This window comes from Mus musculus, chromosome 3, assembly GCF_000001635.26.
Source record: "Mus musculus strain C57BL/6J chromosome 3, GRCm38.p6 C57BL/6J".
Classification (NCBI taxonomy): Eukaryota; Metazoa; Chordata; class Mammalia; order Rodentia; family Muridae; genus Mus; species Mus musculus.
In genome coordinates, this window is record NC_000069.6 from 35,752,578 (window position 1) to 35,768,987 (window position 16,410).

The 16,410-nt window shown below is 41.4% G+C and overlaps 1 protein-coding gene across 10 annotated transcripts in view; it reads left to right on the forward strand.

Moving 5' to 3' along the window:
* Positions 1-1,466: 1,466 nt before the first annotated feature.
* The window catches only part of Atp11b (ATPase, class VI, type 11B), a 102,233-nt gene continuing 87,289 nt past the window's right edge, over positions 1,467-16,410 (forward strand). For 6 of the 10 annotated variants that reach the window (XR_001783770.2, XR_001783771.2, XM_006535568.3 and 3 more), the window contains exon 1: positions 1,467-1,833. Coding sequence is in view for 5 of the 10 variants with exons in the window: in XM_006535568.3 (XP_006535631.1) it covers positions 1,807-1,833 (27 nt within the window). In the remaining 5 variants the exon portion in view is untranslated. The remainder of the gene's footprint in view (positions 1,834-16,410) is intronic. The other 4 variants (NR_151627.1, NR_151626.1, NM_029570.4 and 1 more) reach the window with 2 other exon arrangements.

The window sequence follows — 16,410 nt, forward strand, 5'->3', positions numbered from 1 at the left end:
GGAATATAGCTTAAGAACACAGGTTCTACTGTCCGATTATCCATAATCCAAATCACAGTTTTGCCGAATTATTTAACTTGAGCTTCTCCATCTGCACAATCGGGATAATACGTACTTCAGAGACCCAATTAGAGTATCGGGTAGAGCTTGACGCAGTGGGTTCTGGGACACTGCCTTAGAACGGAAGTAACATTTTGTTTTCTCTAAAAGCATTCCAGTAACTTTATGCTGGTGTCACAGAGTAAGGGTCGGGCATAAGAGCAAAACGAAGGTTCCTTTTTCTTTTTAAATATCTGTCCTAAATTTGGGTAATTTATAATATTAAAAAAAAATTATTGCAGGTCCCCCCCCCCCCCCCCCGAGACAGGGTTTCACTGTATAGCCCTGGCTGTCCTGGAACTCACTTTGTAGACCAGGCCGGTCTCGAACTCAGAAATCTGCCTGCCTGTGTCTCCCGAGTGCAGGGATTAAAAAGGGATTAAAGGGCTCCATTGCAGATTTTATAGGCCATAGATAACTGAAAGACTCTAATTGCAATGCTGGATTAACTAAGACATGACTACTGAAACCAAAAGACAGATTTGTCTAATCACCGTAGCTTAGATTTAGGTTTTTGCAGAATGTTACTTTTCAAATTACAAATGTCTGATGGTGACGTGTTTTAATTCAGGAAAAAGAGAGTACGACGAAGACGAACAGGTGGCTGCTTTTAGACAGTATAAACTTGTTCCAGTTGCTTGTATGGGCCTTCTTAAAAGTTATCCACACCCTTGTTAGAGAGGTCACGCTACTTTGGAGGTAGTTTTCATTGCATGCTTAGCAATTAGCTTTCCGAGGAAAGTCTCTCCCCTTAGCCTTTCCAGCTTAATTCATCAGGATAGGAACTCAGCAATAGCTCCAGAAATTGAGGTGCAGGCTGGACTCTCACAGAGAAATCTCAAACTTTCCCCAATATTAGTCCACTTTGGTTACTCGCTGAGTTATGTGTGAAGCAATTAAATGCCTTTGACAATTAAAAAAATTTTTTTTACCAAGTCTATAAGAATTTTGTACAATTTAGTTTGATCATAATCATCTCCCTCTCCAAATGTAAGTCTTTGATAATTTAATGGTCTGGGCACAGACCTTTTGGTCACATACATTTGCTGGTGTGGATCCGAATGTTGGGGTGGATGGGGGGGGGGGTTGGTGGGGGAGGGGGAAGATCTGTGACAGGGCAGAGCCAACTCCTCTTCGAGGAGTTGCTACAGCCTAGCCGGCCAAGATACAAAAACTCGAAAAAGGCCCACAGAGCCGGCGAGCCTGACAGCGCTCACGTTTTCGCGACAAACCGCCCCGGAAAGGGGCGGGCAAACCCGCGCGGAAACACGGAAGGGTGGGCCTCCGAGAGGTAAAGAAGCGGGCGGGTCCAGAGCAGGTGAGGGAGGGGCACAGGGCTTGGGGGCGGGACCATGGAGGGCGAGGGCGGGGCGGCGCCGTGGGGGCGGGCCCATGGCGGGCGAGGGCGGGGCGGCGCCGTGGGGGCGGCGGTGCTTCGGGTGACAACGGTCAGAGATGAAGGTGGCGGCGGCTCAGCGGGGAGTAGTGCTGCGCCGGGCGCGGTTGGCAGCCAGGCCGCGCCTGTAGGACCTCCGGGCCGGGGTGGCGGGATGGGGACCCGACTCGGGTAGAAAAGCGGGGACAGCAGAGAGCAGAACTTAAGCCCGAGGGGCTCGCCTGCTCCGGTCACACTCGGAGTCCTCTTCCACCTGCTGCCGCTCGGTCCCGCGTCCGGCGGGCCACGACGGCGTCGGCGACGGCGGGGGCATGTGGCGCTGGGTCCGGCAGCAGCTGGTAAGTGAGGGCTGGGTGGCGCGGCGGGGCGGCGAGGGCTAGGCCGCGGCGGGGGCGCGCGGCTCTCTCTCGGCCCGGGCTCCGCACAGCGCGGGGATGCACTGCAGCTTGCGGCCGCTGAGGGTCGCGAGCCGCGCGGGCCCCGAGGTGGCGGAGGTAGCGGCGCGGGGCGCGGGTCAGGCGGCTCCCCCGGACTCCGAACTAGGCTCGTGCGGGCTCCGGAGGAGGTCTGGGTCCTCCTCGGCCTCCCGGCGGAAGCTCGCCCTGGGCCTAGGAGGAAGGCGCGCCGGAAAGGTCTTCACCGCAGACCGGTGCAACTTCTCTGTGCATCTCTTGTGTGTCACCCACCCCTCAAGGCGGTTAGAACGCACGGGTTAGGAGCCAGTGGTTTAACTTTTGAACATTACTGTATTACCTGGAAAAAGAAAAAGAAAACCCTAGAGTGACTTAAGTGTCTAAAAAGCGTCACCTTTCTCAGAAATCATTCACAGACGAAAATCTCTCATGTCCCTTGGCACTTGCAGCCCAGAAAATAACAACGCCAAGGCGACAATGACAGTTAAGGCAGACATCACTTCAGTTCTAGGAATGCTAATCTATATGCTGTTTAATTTTGAAATTGTACCAATTGCAGTATTTTTTTTCTACGAGGTTTCAAGGCAGTGATAAATCTTAGAGAAACAGAAATGTCCTGTTTTGAGACCAAAATCTTCATTCTTTTTTCTTGTGGTAGAACAGTTTTTCAGGTGAAAACTAAAAAGTATGTATTTCAGTCAGTCTCCTGTTTATTTTACAGTAAGCATCATTCTTAAATAAAGAAATCTTATAAATAAAACTAGAACCGCCTGCCACTCCCTCATACAAATGGTAGGTCTTTATTTTTAGCTAACTGTTGCAAATTGAAGTATTCCAGCTTTATTGGGAATCCAAGCTAATGATGTCATTTAATCCACACTTGCTTTCTTGTGGCAAGCCAGTACAGTAAGGAAGTTAATTATTACAAATCTGATCTGCTTTTGACTTCTCAGGCGTCAAGTAAACAAAAGATTTAACACCTTTTTATCTGATGTTTTGGGTGAGAAAATAGTTTTTAAGGCTGTTTTTTCAAGCCTTTCCCAGTATGTTAAGACAGTCTCTCAGTGTGAGGTACTTTTTTGTTAGCTTGAATAAAATCTTTCTATGTGATCATTCCTATCTTCCAGATAGAAATCTGGTAATGTTGTGAGAAATGGCTTTATGTTTACGGCTGAAAGGGATAAACCAGAAGCTGTGTGGTCATTTTTAAGTCAGCTGTCTCATGGCCCTGACTAACAAGTTGAACAAGTTGCTTTCCATTTTAAAAAAAAAAAATACTATCTCTGATATTTAGTTGTCTGTCACTGGTTTTACTTTTAAGATAATCAAGTCTTTAAGAACTTGTGCCAGGGCTGGAGAGATGGCTCAGTGAGTTAAGAGCACTGACTCTTCCAGAGGTCCTGAGTTCAATTCCCAGCAATCACATGGTAGCTCACAGACCATCTGTAATGGGGTCTGATGCACTCTTCTGGTGTGTCTGAAGACAGCTACAGTGTACTCATCTAAATAAAAATAAATAAATCTTTAAAAAAACAAAAACAAAAACCCTTGTGCCAAAGCAGGACTTTGAATTGCTGACTAAGTTTGTGTAATCACTTAAATACAAATTAAGGACAGTGTGTACAAAGGAACGAAGTATGTTGTACTAGCTCAGTAATAAACAGCCTTTCTAGTTGCTACTCCAAGAATTCAGTTAAAAAATTCTATCTTGGATTATTCAAATTATACAAATTTTATATACAAATAATGCAAATTTTATTATTATTTTGCTCACTGGGTTTAGTCACCAGCATTATGTTAATTGTAAAATTCATAAAAGGGAAAATTTGGGTAAATCAATAAATCATAGGGACAGGTTGTTTTGGAAATGTTTTGGAACATTTCATATGAATCCTGGCTTTCAACCAATAATTTAACAAAAAAAAAGATACTTTTTGTTTTTAATTTTTGATTACTGCTTAGTGTGTTTGGGTATGTGTGTAAGTAAGTCAGGACACCCTGTGCCAGTCAGTTCTTTGCTACCTTGTGGGTCTCAGGAATCAAACTCAGGTTCTCATTTGCTTCCTGAGACATCTAACTTAACTTGCTGTGTTTTTATGATAGAGACAATTATATCTTCTGTTTTATTTTATTTGCAGTTTTAAAAAAATTGATTGATTTCTTATCTCTATTAAATATTTTTAATTGCCTAATGATGAGAAATCATGATAAAAACTGACATTTTCCCTTTATGAAAATAGTGAAAACTTGTGGAATATCCTTTTCTTTTTTCTTTTTTGTTTTTCTTTCACACATAATGTTCAAATTATTTTATGCTAAAAGTTATTATGTATTTCTGGTGTAGTTCATATTCATAGTGTAGCCCTTTTCAGTAACATGTTGTACTTAGTCATTATAGTCCGTCATTAACAGCATCTCAATTATAACAGCATAGGACCGTTAGATGCCTAGTGTGTTGTTGTTGTTATTGTTATTATTGTTATCATTTATTACTTTGCCAGAGCTGTCAGTCAAACCCACAGCTTTACACATGCTAGCGGTAGCTGTTGACCACATGCAGCTGCTAAAATTTGTGGTAAGAGAAGAATACTCATATAGCATATTTATTTGTATAGTGCTGATGTCTACCTTTAAGCAAACATTCTTATAAACAAATATATTTAGATGACCTATAAGGTTTCATTACAGAACAACATAGTACCATGTTTTCATAGAACTAACTTGTTTGTAGGTATTTGCTAAATCCTGTTTTATGTGAACGTGATGAGGCTTTTACTCATGACTGTTCTCAGTCAGCCCCTATATTGGGCTACAGTTAGTCTTGAGAATGTTTTCTGGATAATGAATAGATTAGGAAATAATGAATATTATTTCTGTGTTTAGCAATATAGTGATAAGATTTAAGTCTGACCAGTCCAGAAGAGTGTAGAAAATGATTGTAACTGCAAGCAACCACAAACTAGCAGGCTGCGGGTGTTTGTTTAACTGGTGGGACAGGCCTGTAATCCCAGCATCTGGGAGTTGGATGAGGAAGATCGTGAGCTGGGGTACGCTGCAGAGCGCTTCTTACACTGTTCATGATGTCCCTTGAGCCTCCCGATTCACTGAGGAAACTGGCAGTTCTTAGCCGCAGCTTGCTGGGTGTTATCAACTGTGTGAGTACACTTGCTGGGTCTGTGTTCCCTGCCTTGTTTGTGCCAGCAGCACAGGAGTGAAGCCCCTCTCCAGCTCCATTCACTGTGGTCACCAAGCTGCTCTCATCGTTCTCTAGCCTCCTCCGTCAGGTCACTTAGCAGAGCCTTGAACCTGCAGACACAGTGACGCTTCCCTCTCTATCTCAATTTGCACCGGATTGTACCTGATTGCCAAATGTTCTTTAATATAATAATCATTTTAAAACGTTTATCCTGCATCACAGTTCTGTCTAATATACTTGAAATGTGGCTGGCTCACATTGAAATTTTCTTAAATATAAAACAGAATTTAAATTTTAAAACAGAAGAAAAATGTGACATATCTCAGTTATATTTATTTCTGTAATAGAAAGATAGCTTAGCAGGACCAGGTACTTGTTACCAATTACTGTAATAAATACACAGTAAATGTGCTCAGTCCGACCTCTGCCATTCACTTGGTAGAAGGAGAAATTATCTCCTGAAAGTTATTCTCTGACTTTTACATTGTATGGTGACACGTGCCCACTCCCCAACAATAAATAAATATAGTAAAGAAATTTAATTGTTTATTTTTAAAATGTGGCTATTAGAAATTTAAAAATAATGTATGTGGCTTACATCTGTGGCCCATGTTTTATTTTTACTAGTACTGCTATATAACATTAAAAGTAAGCTTTAGCTGGGCAGTGGTGGTGTACGCCTTTAATCCCAGCACTTGGGAGGCAGAGGCAGGTGGATTTCTGAGTTCAAGGCCAGCCTGGTCTACGAAGCCTGGTCTACAAAGTGCATTCCAGGACAGCCAGGGCTACACAGAAACACTGTCTTAGAAAAACAAAAAAACAAACAAACAAAAAAAGAAGCTCTGCATTCTTTGGAGCACATTACACATTAAATCGGAATATCTTTCTTTATATTCGTATCTCTCTGTCTGTCTATCTATGTCTATATCTATCTATTGAAAGGATTTTTTTTTTTTTTAATGTATCTCAAGTTAGTCTTAACTTGTGATCTTCCTGCTCATTTTCCTGAGTGTTGGGATTTTGGGAATATATTCTTAAATATCAAGTTTTTCTTTTGGTTAAGGTGACATGATAGGTGTGTCTAGGTGTTCCCAGAGCACTCAGGGACCTTGCTTCAGAGCCTGGATATACAGCTTTCCCCAGAGTGAGGGCAGTATACCAGGTGTCACCATTGAAAGCAAACTTATTTTCCTCCCCTGGCAGCAATTAAATGCCAACAGCTCTTCAGCAAAGGGTGTAATATCATGCCTACTTCACTTCCTTCATGCTGAGAGTTTGTTTTCTCTAGCTTGATCTTGTACAGGCCTTGTATATGTTGTCACAACTGTTATGAATTTGTATCTGTATCTGCCCCAGTGTGTCTGGAAAAGTTGATTTGAAGTCATTCACCATGTCTGCATCTTAATCTTTTCAATTCTTTGACATAGATCCTGAGTCTTGGGGTTGGGGGGTGGTTATATAGATGTCCAATCAGGGTTGAGCACTCTGGCAGCTCTTATTTGCCACATGTTGACCAGTGATGGGTCTCTGTGCTAATTGCCATATATTGCAAGAAGCAGTTTCTCTGATGAGGGTCAGGTAGTGCAGTGGGTAGTCTATGGGTATAGCAATAAGTCACTAAAAGTCGTTTATTGACATGTCCATTTAGCAAGTTAGTAGTAGGTTTTTCCCTAGAGCCAGTGATCTATCTAGCCACAGGTTCTTGGCGTCATTAATGGTGGTGTCACATATCTCATGGAGCTGACCTTAAAGCTAATTCAGTCTGTTCCTCCCTTAGCACTTGAGCTGCTAGTGCATCAGTGAGCATATCTTGCCCGGCAGGTTGTGACTGTAGTTCTAGTGTTCAGAGCTGGGTGAGGCCGATGATTACTTTCTTGTAGTGTGCAGCACTATGGACTCTAGGCAGTAGAAGTGAAGCTACCAGTTCAGTGCCAACTGGGTATCTATTGGTTCTGTAACTCAAGTGTGTGATGCTTTCAGCAATAGGGGTTTACTGTCAAGTTCTGGAGAGTAATCAATAGCATTGGCAATAATAGCCTGTACTTTGGGTTGGGGGTTATTGATCCTTTTGGCAAACAACTCAAAAAGAGGTAACCCATTCCTGGTCCAGGGAGCTTCATTTAGTAGTGGATATCTAGTTGGAATATTGTCCTCTCGCGATAGAGTAACTCCATTTAAACTGGAAGCTTCCACAATAGTAGACCTCTATGGGACTTTTCAAATTCCCTCCTCTACCCTGTCCTCCCATCGTCAAACCATTTAATCTTTTCTGTACTGGTTCCTCCTTTGTAACACTCTAGTTTTTTTTCCATGAAAGACTCCTCTCCTCTCCCATGCCCCTTTACTAGTTACCTAAGCTGTCTGTGTCCTCCAAATGAAATGCACACACCTAAAGCTGAAAAGCATCAACACGTGAGAGAAAGTGCAGTGCTTCTGGGTTTTGGTTACCTCACACAGGATGATTGTTTTCAGTTCCATATAGTTACCTGAAATTTTCATAATTTTGTTGTCTAACAGCTGAATAATGCTCTATTGTATAATATGCCACATTTTCTTTATTTACTTATCAGCTTGATGGACATCTAAGCTGTTTCCATTTCCTGACTCTTGTGGATAGAGCATTAGTGAACATGGATAAGCAAGTATCTCTGAGGTAGAATATAGAGTCTTTTAGTTATAAGCCTGAGAATGGTATAGCTGGATCTTGTGCAAATCTATTTCCAGCATTGTGAGGAACGTTGTATTCCATAGTGATTTCCATAGTGGTGTACAAGTTTGTGTTCCCACCATCGGTGAATACATGTTCCACTTTCCTAGGATTTGTGTATGCACGCTCTCTCTCTTGTGCTTCCCCCCACCCCAAGTGGCTCTGACTAGAACTTGTTATATAGACTAAGCTAGCCTGGAACTCGAGAGAACCACCTGCCTCAGTCTGCCTCCTAAGTACTGAGATTAAATGCATGTGCTATTTGTATGTAATCTTGAGAAAATTCTGTTTAGTTTCATTTTCCATTTTTAAATTGGATTATTCCTTGATGTTTAGTTTTTTAAAAACTGTATATATTCTTAATACCAACCCTCTGTGATTGATATCCTTTGCTGTTCAATAGCTTTGTAGTTTCATGAAGTCTCATTTGACCATTATTGGTCTCAGTGCCTGTGCTATTGGGGTTCTGTTCGAATGTCCTTTCTTGTGCCTATAAGTTTAAGCATATTTCTCACATTCTCCTCTATCAGATTTGAGATATCAAGGTCTTACTTTGAGATCCATTTGTGGTTGAGTTTTGTGCAGGATGAGAGATGTGAATCTAATCTCATCCTACATTCTGCTATTTAGTTTGACCAGAACCGTTTGTTGAAGATGTTCTTTGTTCTCCAGTATATATCTTGGCCTCTTTGTCAAAACTCAGTTCTCTAAATTACTGCACCTAAGGATCAGTGACCATTGCAGAAGAGGGTATGGGAAGACTGTAAAGGCCAGAGGAACAGCTCCTGGAAATGTCTGAATGTCTAATGTCTTAATGGTGAGACCCATTAAGTCTCACCAGCATGGCTGCCTGAGTTGAACAAGGAGGACACCAAAAGATGTGTTAACATGGAAGGGGGAAGCTCACAAGAAATCAGCCCTAGATAAAGAACTATAGGCAACTAAAGAATGCTGATAAGAAGGGAAATAATAGTCTTCCCAAGGGAAGTACACACCAAGTGACAATTAGCCAATAACAAATGGTCAGCGTGGAAAGATGTACATACAAGTATTTATGTATTTAGGAATACACACACACACACAATTTAAGAAAAAGAGGCCATGAATTTTATGGTAACTTGTCAGATTGTCTATGAGCAAACCTGTTTTTTAAAGACATTGATAAATTCTTTCCTTCATGGGATATCTTATACAAGAACACTTCAGATGTGACTGATTTTAACAAATCCTATTAGGTTTGTATCAACTGGTTACATGTTTTATTCATAGTCTTTTGTGAATCATTGTCTTTTGTTTTAAAAGATGGCCTATTTTGAACCTTTGTATAGGTACATTCCTGTTTTTGTGACAAAGGAAAAACTTTAAACTGTCCCAAACAGAAAAATAGTAACTAACAGAAGTATGGTTTATTTTAGTGTGAGTTGCTATTACTGTATTTGTTTATTATAAAGGTAGACATTTAGCGCTCAAAGCATTTTCTTTTTTTTTTAAAGATTTATTTATTTATTATATGTAAGTACACTGTAGCTGTCTTCAGACACTCCAGAAGAGGGCGCCAGATCTTGTTAGGGATGGTTGTGAGCCACCATGTGGTTGCTGGGAATTGAACTCAGGACCTTCAGAGGAACAGTCGGGTGCTCTTACCCGCTGAGCCATCTCACCAGCCCGCTCAATGCATTTTCAATAAAAAAGGAATTAAAATATCAAAAAATTGAATCTCATACATGAGAAGATTTGGAGGAAAGAAATGGATATTGTACGATTAAATTAATCTCAAAAAAATTAAAAATCAGATATCCATAGATATGGACTTATGTCTAGATCTCCACTTGTATTCAGTTAATCAGTGTGTCTCTTTTTCTTCTGGTACAATGCTGTTTTTATTACTATAGCTTTGTAGTATAAGTTACAATCGGGGTGATTATACCTCCACCAATTCTTTTATTGTTCAGAATTATTTTTAGCAATTTTGAGTTTTTTATTTCCATATAAAGTAAAAGATTCCTTTCCTTTTCTCTTTCTTTCTTTCTTTCTTTCTTGCTTTCTTGCTTTCTTGCTTTCTTGCTTTCTTTCTTTCTTCTGCCTGTCTGTCCATCTGTCTGTCTGTCTTTCTTTCTTTCTTCTGCCTATCTGTCTATCCATCTTTCTTTCTTTCTTTCTTTCTTTCTTTCTTTCTTTCTTTCTTTCTTTTCTCTCTTCTGCCTGTCTGTCCATCTTTCTTTCTTTCTTTCTCCTGTCTGTCCATCCGTCTGTCTTTCTTTTCTTCCTTCCTTTCTTTCTTTCTTCTGCCTGTCTGTCCGTCTTTCTGTCTTTCTGTCTTCCTTCCTTCCTTCCTTCCTTTGGAATATTTTCCTTAGGTGTCTGCTAGATGCTTTCCTTCCTACATACCTTACATGGTATTTTTGATTGCCTCCCTCATAGTGTCTCTTCACTGCAACAGAAAAGTAACTAAGACACCTGATCAACTAGTAAAGCCTTTTATAGCCCTTAAGTAGAGTAAAACAAACGAAACAAAACCTACACCCTTCCCTGCGGCTTCTGCACCCCGTTTCCTGCTGTTTCTCTCCGTGTTACACCACTATTCAGCAGACTCTTGACCCTGCTTACTTACCTCATGAAGCCTGGGATTCCACCCACTCTTTTTGTTAGTTCTCCATCTAGCATCTGAACCATTTCTCAGTTTTCCATCTCCTTTTAGGCATAATCATTTTCCATTTATTAATTCTCTCTAACATTTTCTGGATTTCTGTATTAAGGTAACGTGCTGATAGGATTTGGAACTGCTAAAATGAAGTTTCTTCTCTCTGCTCAGGTAGTTTCCTCGGAGGCTCTTGTCTAATAGATATTGGAACTGCTGCTAACGTGGTTTATTATTGTATAAAGCAAAACAGAAAGCATGGTGACCTTCTTGTACATAACTTTCTAAAAAGTGAAATACCTAGAATTGAAATTGCTAGGTGATGGGATATGCATACTGTGACTGCTAACCAGCTGCTTCAATTACATTTCAAAGTATGAGAGTTTCTGTCTCACTACAGCTTGCTCAAACTTCAGGAATGTGACCAGGGCTGACCATATAGCCTAGTGGGTAGATACTTGTTACCAAGCCTGATGGCTGATGGCCTTAGTTTGGTCCCCAGAACCCACATGGCAAAAGAAGAAAATAAATTCCAGCAGGTTATTCTCTGCTCTCCACACATACATCATAGCACATATGTACACACACACATGCTGAATAAATGTTAAAAAAAAGAACTTTACCAGTTTTATAGGTATGAAAAATATCTCATTTGCATTCTCTTCATTGTTAATGAGCCATGCTAGTACCTCTATTTTATTCATGGATAAATTTCCCGTTTTTCTACTGAGTAATTTATTAGTTACTGCTGCTGTGATAAAATCCTTAAGCAAAGCAACATAAGAAACAGTTTATTGTAACTTGTCGTTCAAGGGTAGTTTATACATATCATGGCAGAGAGGCCATAGAACAGGAGCGTGAGGCAGCTAGTCATGTGTGCATTTAGGAAGCAGTACAGTGCATACTAGTGACCAGCTTTCTGTTTTACTCAGTCTATCTAGGACTTCAGTCTAAGCCTGGCGCTGGCCCATATTAAGGGTGGGTCTTCTTACATCAATTACCCTAATCTAGACAGTCCACCATAGGCATGTCCAGAGGTTTACTTCCATTGTGATTCTAAGTTCTATCAGACTGACAATTAAGATTAACATTAGGGGTCTGAAGAAATAACCGTTCAGATCACTTACTGCTCTTGCAGAGGATCAGAGTTTGGTTGTCAGCACACGTATCGGGTGGCTCACAATCACTTGTAACTCCAGCTTCAGGGGGAATTGAACTCCTCTCCTCTGCAGGCACATGCACTCTTGTGCATTTAACCCCACCCCTTCAAAATTTAAAATAATAAAAATCTTTAAAAATGATTAACATTAGAAGTAGTTTCTCTTTTGTTTGTTCCTTTTGTAGTGTGGATGCCATTTCTTTGTTATATGTGCTATAAATAAATATCTTCTTCCACTCTTTGCCCTCTATGGAATTTTGTTCATAGTTTTCTTACACATTCCCCTTTAAGTTTCTTTGTAGAAAATTTGATTTTTGCATTCTGTTACCTAACAATTTCTTTCCTCTATTAGAATCAGAGGGTTGCTTTAGCATTGTTTTCTTCAATTGTCTTAATATGTAACTTTTCAGTATCCAAATTTAATATAATTAGAATTGATTTTTATATATAGAATATGGGAATTTGTGTTTTGCTATTGGAAAGTTATTTGTTTCATCGCTCAGTGTGTTACATGAGCCATTTTGATGTCTGATATATATGTTTGCCTTCTCCGTGATGAATGACATTTTCAACTTCCCTCTATGTTCTCTTTTTTTTCTGTTTCACTCATCTATTGGCATACCCGTAGTGAGTCATTTTAATTATAGTTTTTGCATGATGAGTCATTTGTGAGGTAGAATCTCCCACATGTCTTGGTTTCTCTTTCTCAGAATTGCATTGGACCTTTGCTCTTCCATTTATGACATAGAAGCACATAGAAGCAGGGCTTTTTTTGTTGTTGGTTTTTTGTTTTTAATTCTCTGGGGGAAAATCAAGGATTTTGATTGACTTTGCATTGAAATTTATTTGGTTATTTAATTAATTGTGTGTGTGTGTGAGAGAGAGAGAGAGACAGAGACAGAGACAGAGAGAGAGAGAGAGAGACAGAGAGGGAGGGGGCAGGAGAGAGAAAGGGGGGCCTGTGTGTGGATGACAGAGGATAGTGTTCGGGAGTGGCTTCTCACTTTTGCTTCTTTGGCTGCACGTCGTGTTCTAGACTAGCTTTAGCTACACTGGTATTAAGGTGTGGACCACTGCATTTGCCTTTTTTATGTGGGTTCCCAGGATGAAACTTGGGTAGTTAGGTTTGGGTGGCTAGCACTTTTATCCATTGAACTATCTTCCCAGTTCTGAGTTTCTTATGTTTATATTCTTTCCTTCAAAGACTTAACAGCTGGGCCTGCAAGATGGCTCAGCAGGTAGGGCTTCTGCTGCCAAACCTGACAGCCTGAGTTGTGTCCCTGGGACCTTCATGGTAGAAGGAGAGAACCAGTTTTGTTTTTTGTTTGTTTGTTTTTAATAATGTAACTTTATTTACTCTTAATTACATTTACTTATTTATTCACTTTACATCCCGATATCAGCCCCCCCCCTCCTCCCAGTAACCCCCTCCCACAGCTCCTCCCTCCATTCCACCCTCCCTTTCTCCTCTGAAAAGGGGGAGCTCTCCTCTGGGTGTTACCTCCCCACTCCCTCTCCATCCCCACACATCAAGTTGCTGCAGGACTAGGTGCATCCTCTCCTGCTGAGGCCAGACAAGGTTGTCCATTTAGGGGCTGGGGTCCACAGGCAGGCAGCAGACTCCCTGACAGCCCCAGCTCCAGTTGTTGGGGAATCCGCATTAAGACCAAGCTGCACATCTGCTACATATGTGCAGGCGACCTAGGTCCAGCCTGTGCTTGCTCTTTGGTTGGTGGTTCAGTCTCTGAGAGCCCCCAAGGGTTCAGGTTAGTTGATTCTGTTCGTCTCCCTAGGGAAGCCCTGTCCTCTTTGGATTTCTTAATCCTTCCCCCAACTCTTCCATAAGACTCCCCGAGCTCCATCTAATGTTGGGTGTGAGTCTCTGCATCTCTTTCCATTGGCTGCTGAGTGGAACCTCTCAGAGGACAGTTATGCTAGGCTCCTGTCTGCAAGCCTAATGGAGTATCATCAATAGTGTTAGGGATTGGTTTTTGCTCATGAGATGGGTCTCAATTTGGGCCAGTCATTGGTTGGCCATTCCCTCAGTCTCTGCTCTGTATTTGCCTCTACACATCTTGTAGGCAGGACACATTTGGGTCCAAGGCTTTTTGTGGATGAGTTACTGTCCTTGTTCCTCCCCTGGGGAGTCCTTCCTGGCTACAGGAAGTGGCCACTTCAGGATCCATTTGGCCCTCTATTAGAACTCTGGCTAGAGTCACCTCCATAGGCCCCCTGAGGCTTCAGCCTATCCTATCCCAGGTCTCTGGCACTTCCTAGAGATTATCCCTTACCTCTGATATCCTTTCTCTCTCCCCTGCCCTACCTACATCTGATCCTTACTGACACCCCCTCACACACACCCGTGCCACTCCACCCCATTCCCCATCTTCTCTACCACCCAGATTCCTCCTTCCATAGACTGCTGCTATCTACTTTGTTTCCCCTTCTGAGAACCAGTTCTTAGAAGTTGTCCTCTGACCTCCACATACATACCATGACATGCTGACACTCTCCTCCATGGGAACACACAAAATAAAAAGAAAATTAATTTTAAAAAAACTTTAAAAAAGATTAATGTGTAGACTGTATGTTTATCTTCTTCTAGCTATGTCTATAGTTATTTGAGTATACTTGTGTTCTAAATCAACAGTAACATAGAGGTTTTCTGTGGGGTTATATTTTCATTGGACATAAACCTAAACAGTAAACTTCACTGTAGCCTGAATTTTATTATGAACCTGTTTCCAACCTTCTATACCATTTCCCAGTTAGAGTTTATATTCCCCTGCCTTTATATATTTTTTCAACCCTTTTTTTTGTTTGTTTTTAAAATTGTAGTTATCCCAGTGGATTGAAATGTGATTTTGATATACATTTCCATAACGGCAAAGGCTGTCAGACATCTTTTTGTATCTGTTGGGTTTTTTGTTTGTTTGTTTGTTTGTTTGGTTTTTCAAGACCCGGTTTCTCTGTTTAGCCCTGGCTGTCCTGGAACTCACTCTGTAGACCAGGCTGGCCTTGAACTCAGAAATCCACCTGCCTCTGCCTCCCAAGTGCTCAGATTAAAGGCGTGTGCCACCACTGCCCAGCGGTTTTTTTTTTTTTTTTGGAGAAATGGTTAGTCTAATCCTCTTGCCCTTTCTAATTGGCATGTTTGTTTTATGACAGAGTCTTAAGAATTCTTTATGTAGCATCTGCATTCAAAACCCTTACTAGATAATGTGATTTACAAATTCTTTCTCTAGAATGTGCTTGTTTGTAGTTCTTGTTTTCTTTTAGATCCCAAAGTTTTTTGTATTGTTGGCTTGTTTATGTTTTGAATACTCATCTTGCCTTATTAGATGAATATTTGTGGGGACGATGCTGGGGTTAAGTTCGGGCTCTTAGGTGTGTTACCACGGAGCTGCTTGCCTGCCCTAGTAATTTATCCGCATCTTCTATATGAAATTACTTTCATTATTCCAAAGGGTTTTAAAGAATGATTTATTTATTATTTCATGTTCCTTGGTGTTTTGCCTGCATGTATATTTGTATGGGAGTGTCAGATCCCCTGTAACTGGAGTTACAGGCTGTGAGCTGCCATTGGGTGCTGGGAATTGAAGCCAGGTCCTCTGGGAGAGTAGTCAATGCTCTCTCTCTCTTTTTATAAATCATTATTATTTAATTGATTTTTATTGGAGAGGAAAGACTTTATTTCATCTTATATCTTTCAGTACATTGTGAATGGTAGTCAGAACAGAAAATCAAACATGAACTTGGAGACAGACATTGAAGAAGAGGTCATGAAGGAATAGAATTACTATCTTGTGCAGACTAATTTCTTTTTTTTTAATTTTTTCTTTTATTAGATATTTTCTTTATTTACATTTCAAATGTCATCCTTCGGAAACCATCTATCCCATCCCCACCCCACCCCCCTGCTCACCAACCCACCCACTCCCACTTCCCTGTCCTGGCATTCCTCTACACTGGGGCATCAAAGCCTTCACAGAACCAAGCGCCTCTCCTCCCATTGATGTCCAACAAAGCCAACCTCTGCTACATATGGGGCTGGAGCCATGGATCCCTCCATTGTACTCTTTGCTTGGTAGTCCAATCCCCTGGAGCTCGGGGTAGGGGGTGAGGGGGTGGGGGAAGGAAGTCTGGCTGGTTGACACATTTGCTCCCCCCATGGGGCTGCAAACCCCCTCAGCTCCTTCAGTCCCTTCACCAACTCCTCCATCGGGGATCCCACACTCAGTCCAGTGGTTGGCTGTGAGTATTTGCCTCTGTATTTGTCAGCCTCTGGCAGAGCCTCTCAGGAGACAGCCATATCAGGCTCCCGTCAGGGTTTGGTGGCTGTATATGGGATCGTTCTCCAGGTGGGGCAGTTTCTGGATGGCCTTTCCTACCATCTCTGCTCCACACTTTGTCTCCATATTTCCTCCATATTTCCTGTATTTTGTTAACCCTTCTAAGAATCCCTGAAGCATCCACATTTTGGTCTTCCTTCTTGAGCTTCATATAGTCTGTGAATTGAATCTTGGTTATTCCAGATTTTGGGGGTAATATCTACTTATCAGTGAACACATACCTTGTGTGTTCTTTTCCTCACTCAGGATGATATTTTCAAGTTCCATCCATTTGCCTGTGAATTTCATGAAGTCATTGTTTTTAATAGCTGAGTAGTACTCCATCGTGTAAATGTACCACATTTTCTGTATCCATTCCTCTGTTGAAGGACATCTGTGCTCTTTCCAGCTTCTGGCTATTATAAATAAGGCTGCAATGAACATAGTGGAGCATGTGCCCTTATTTCATGT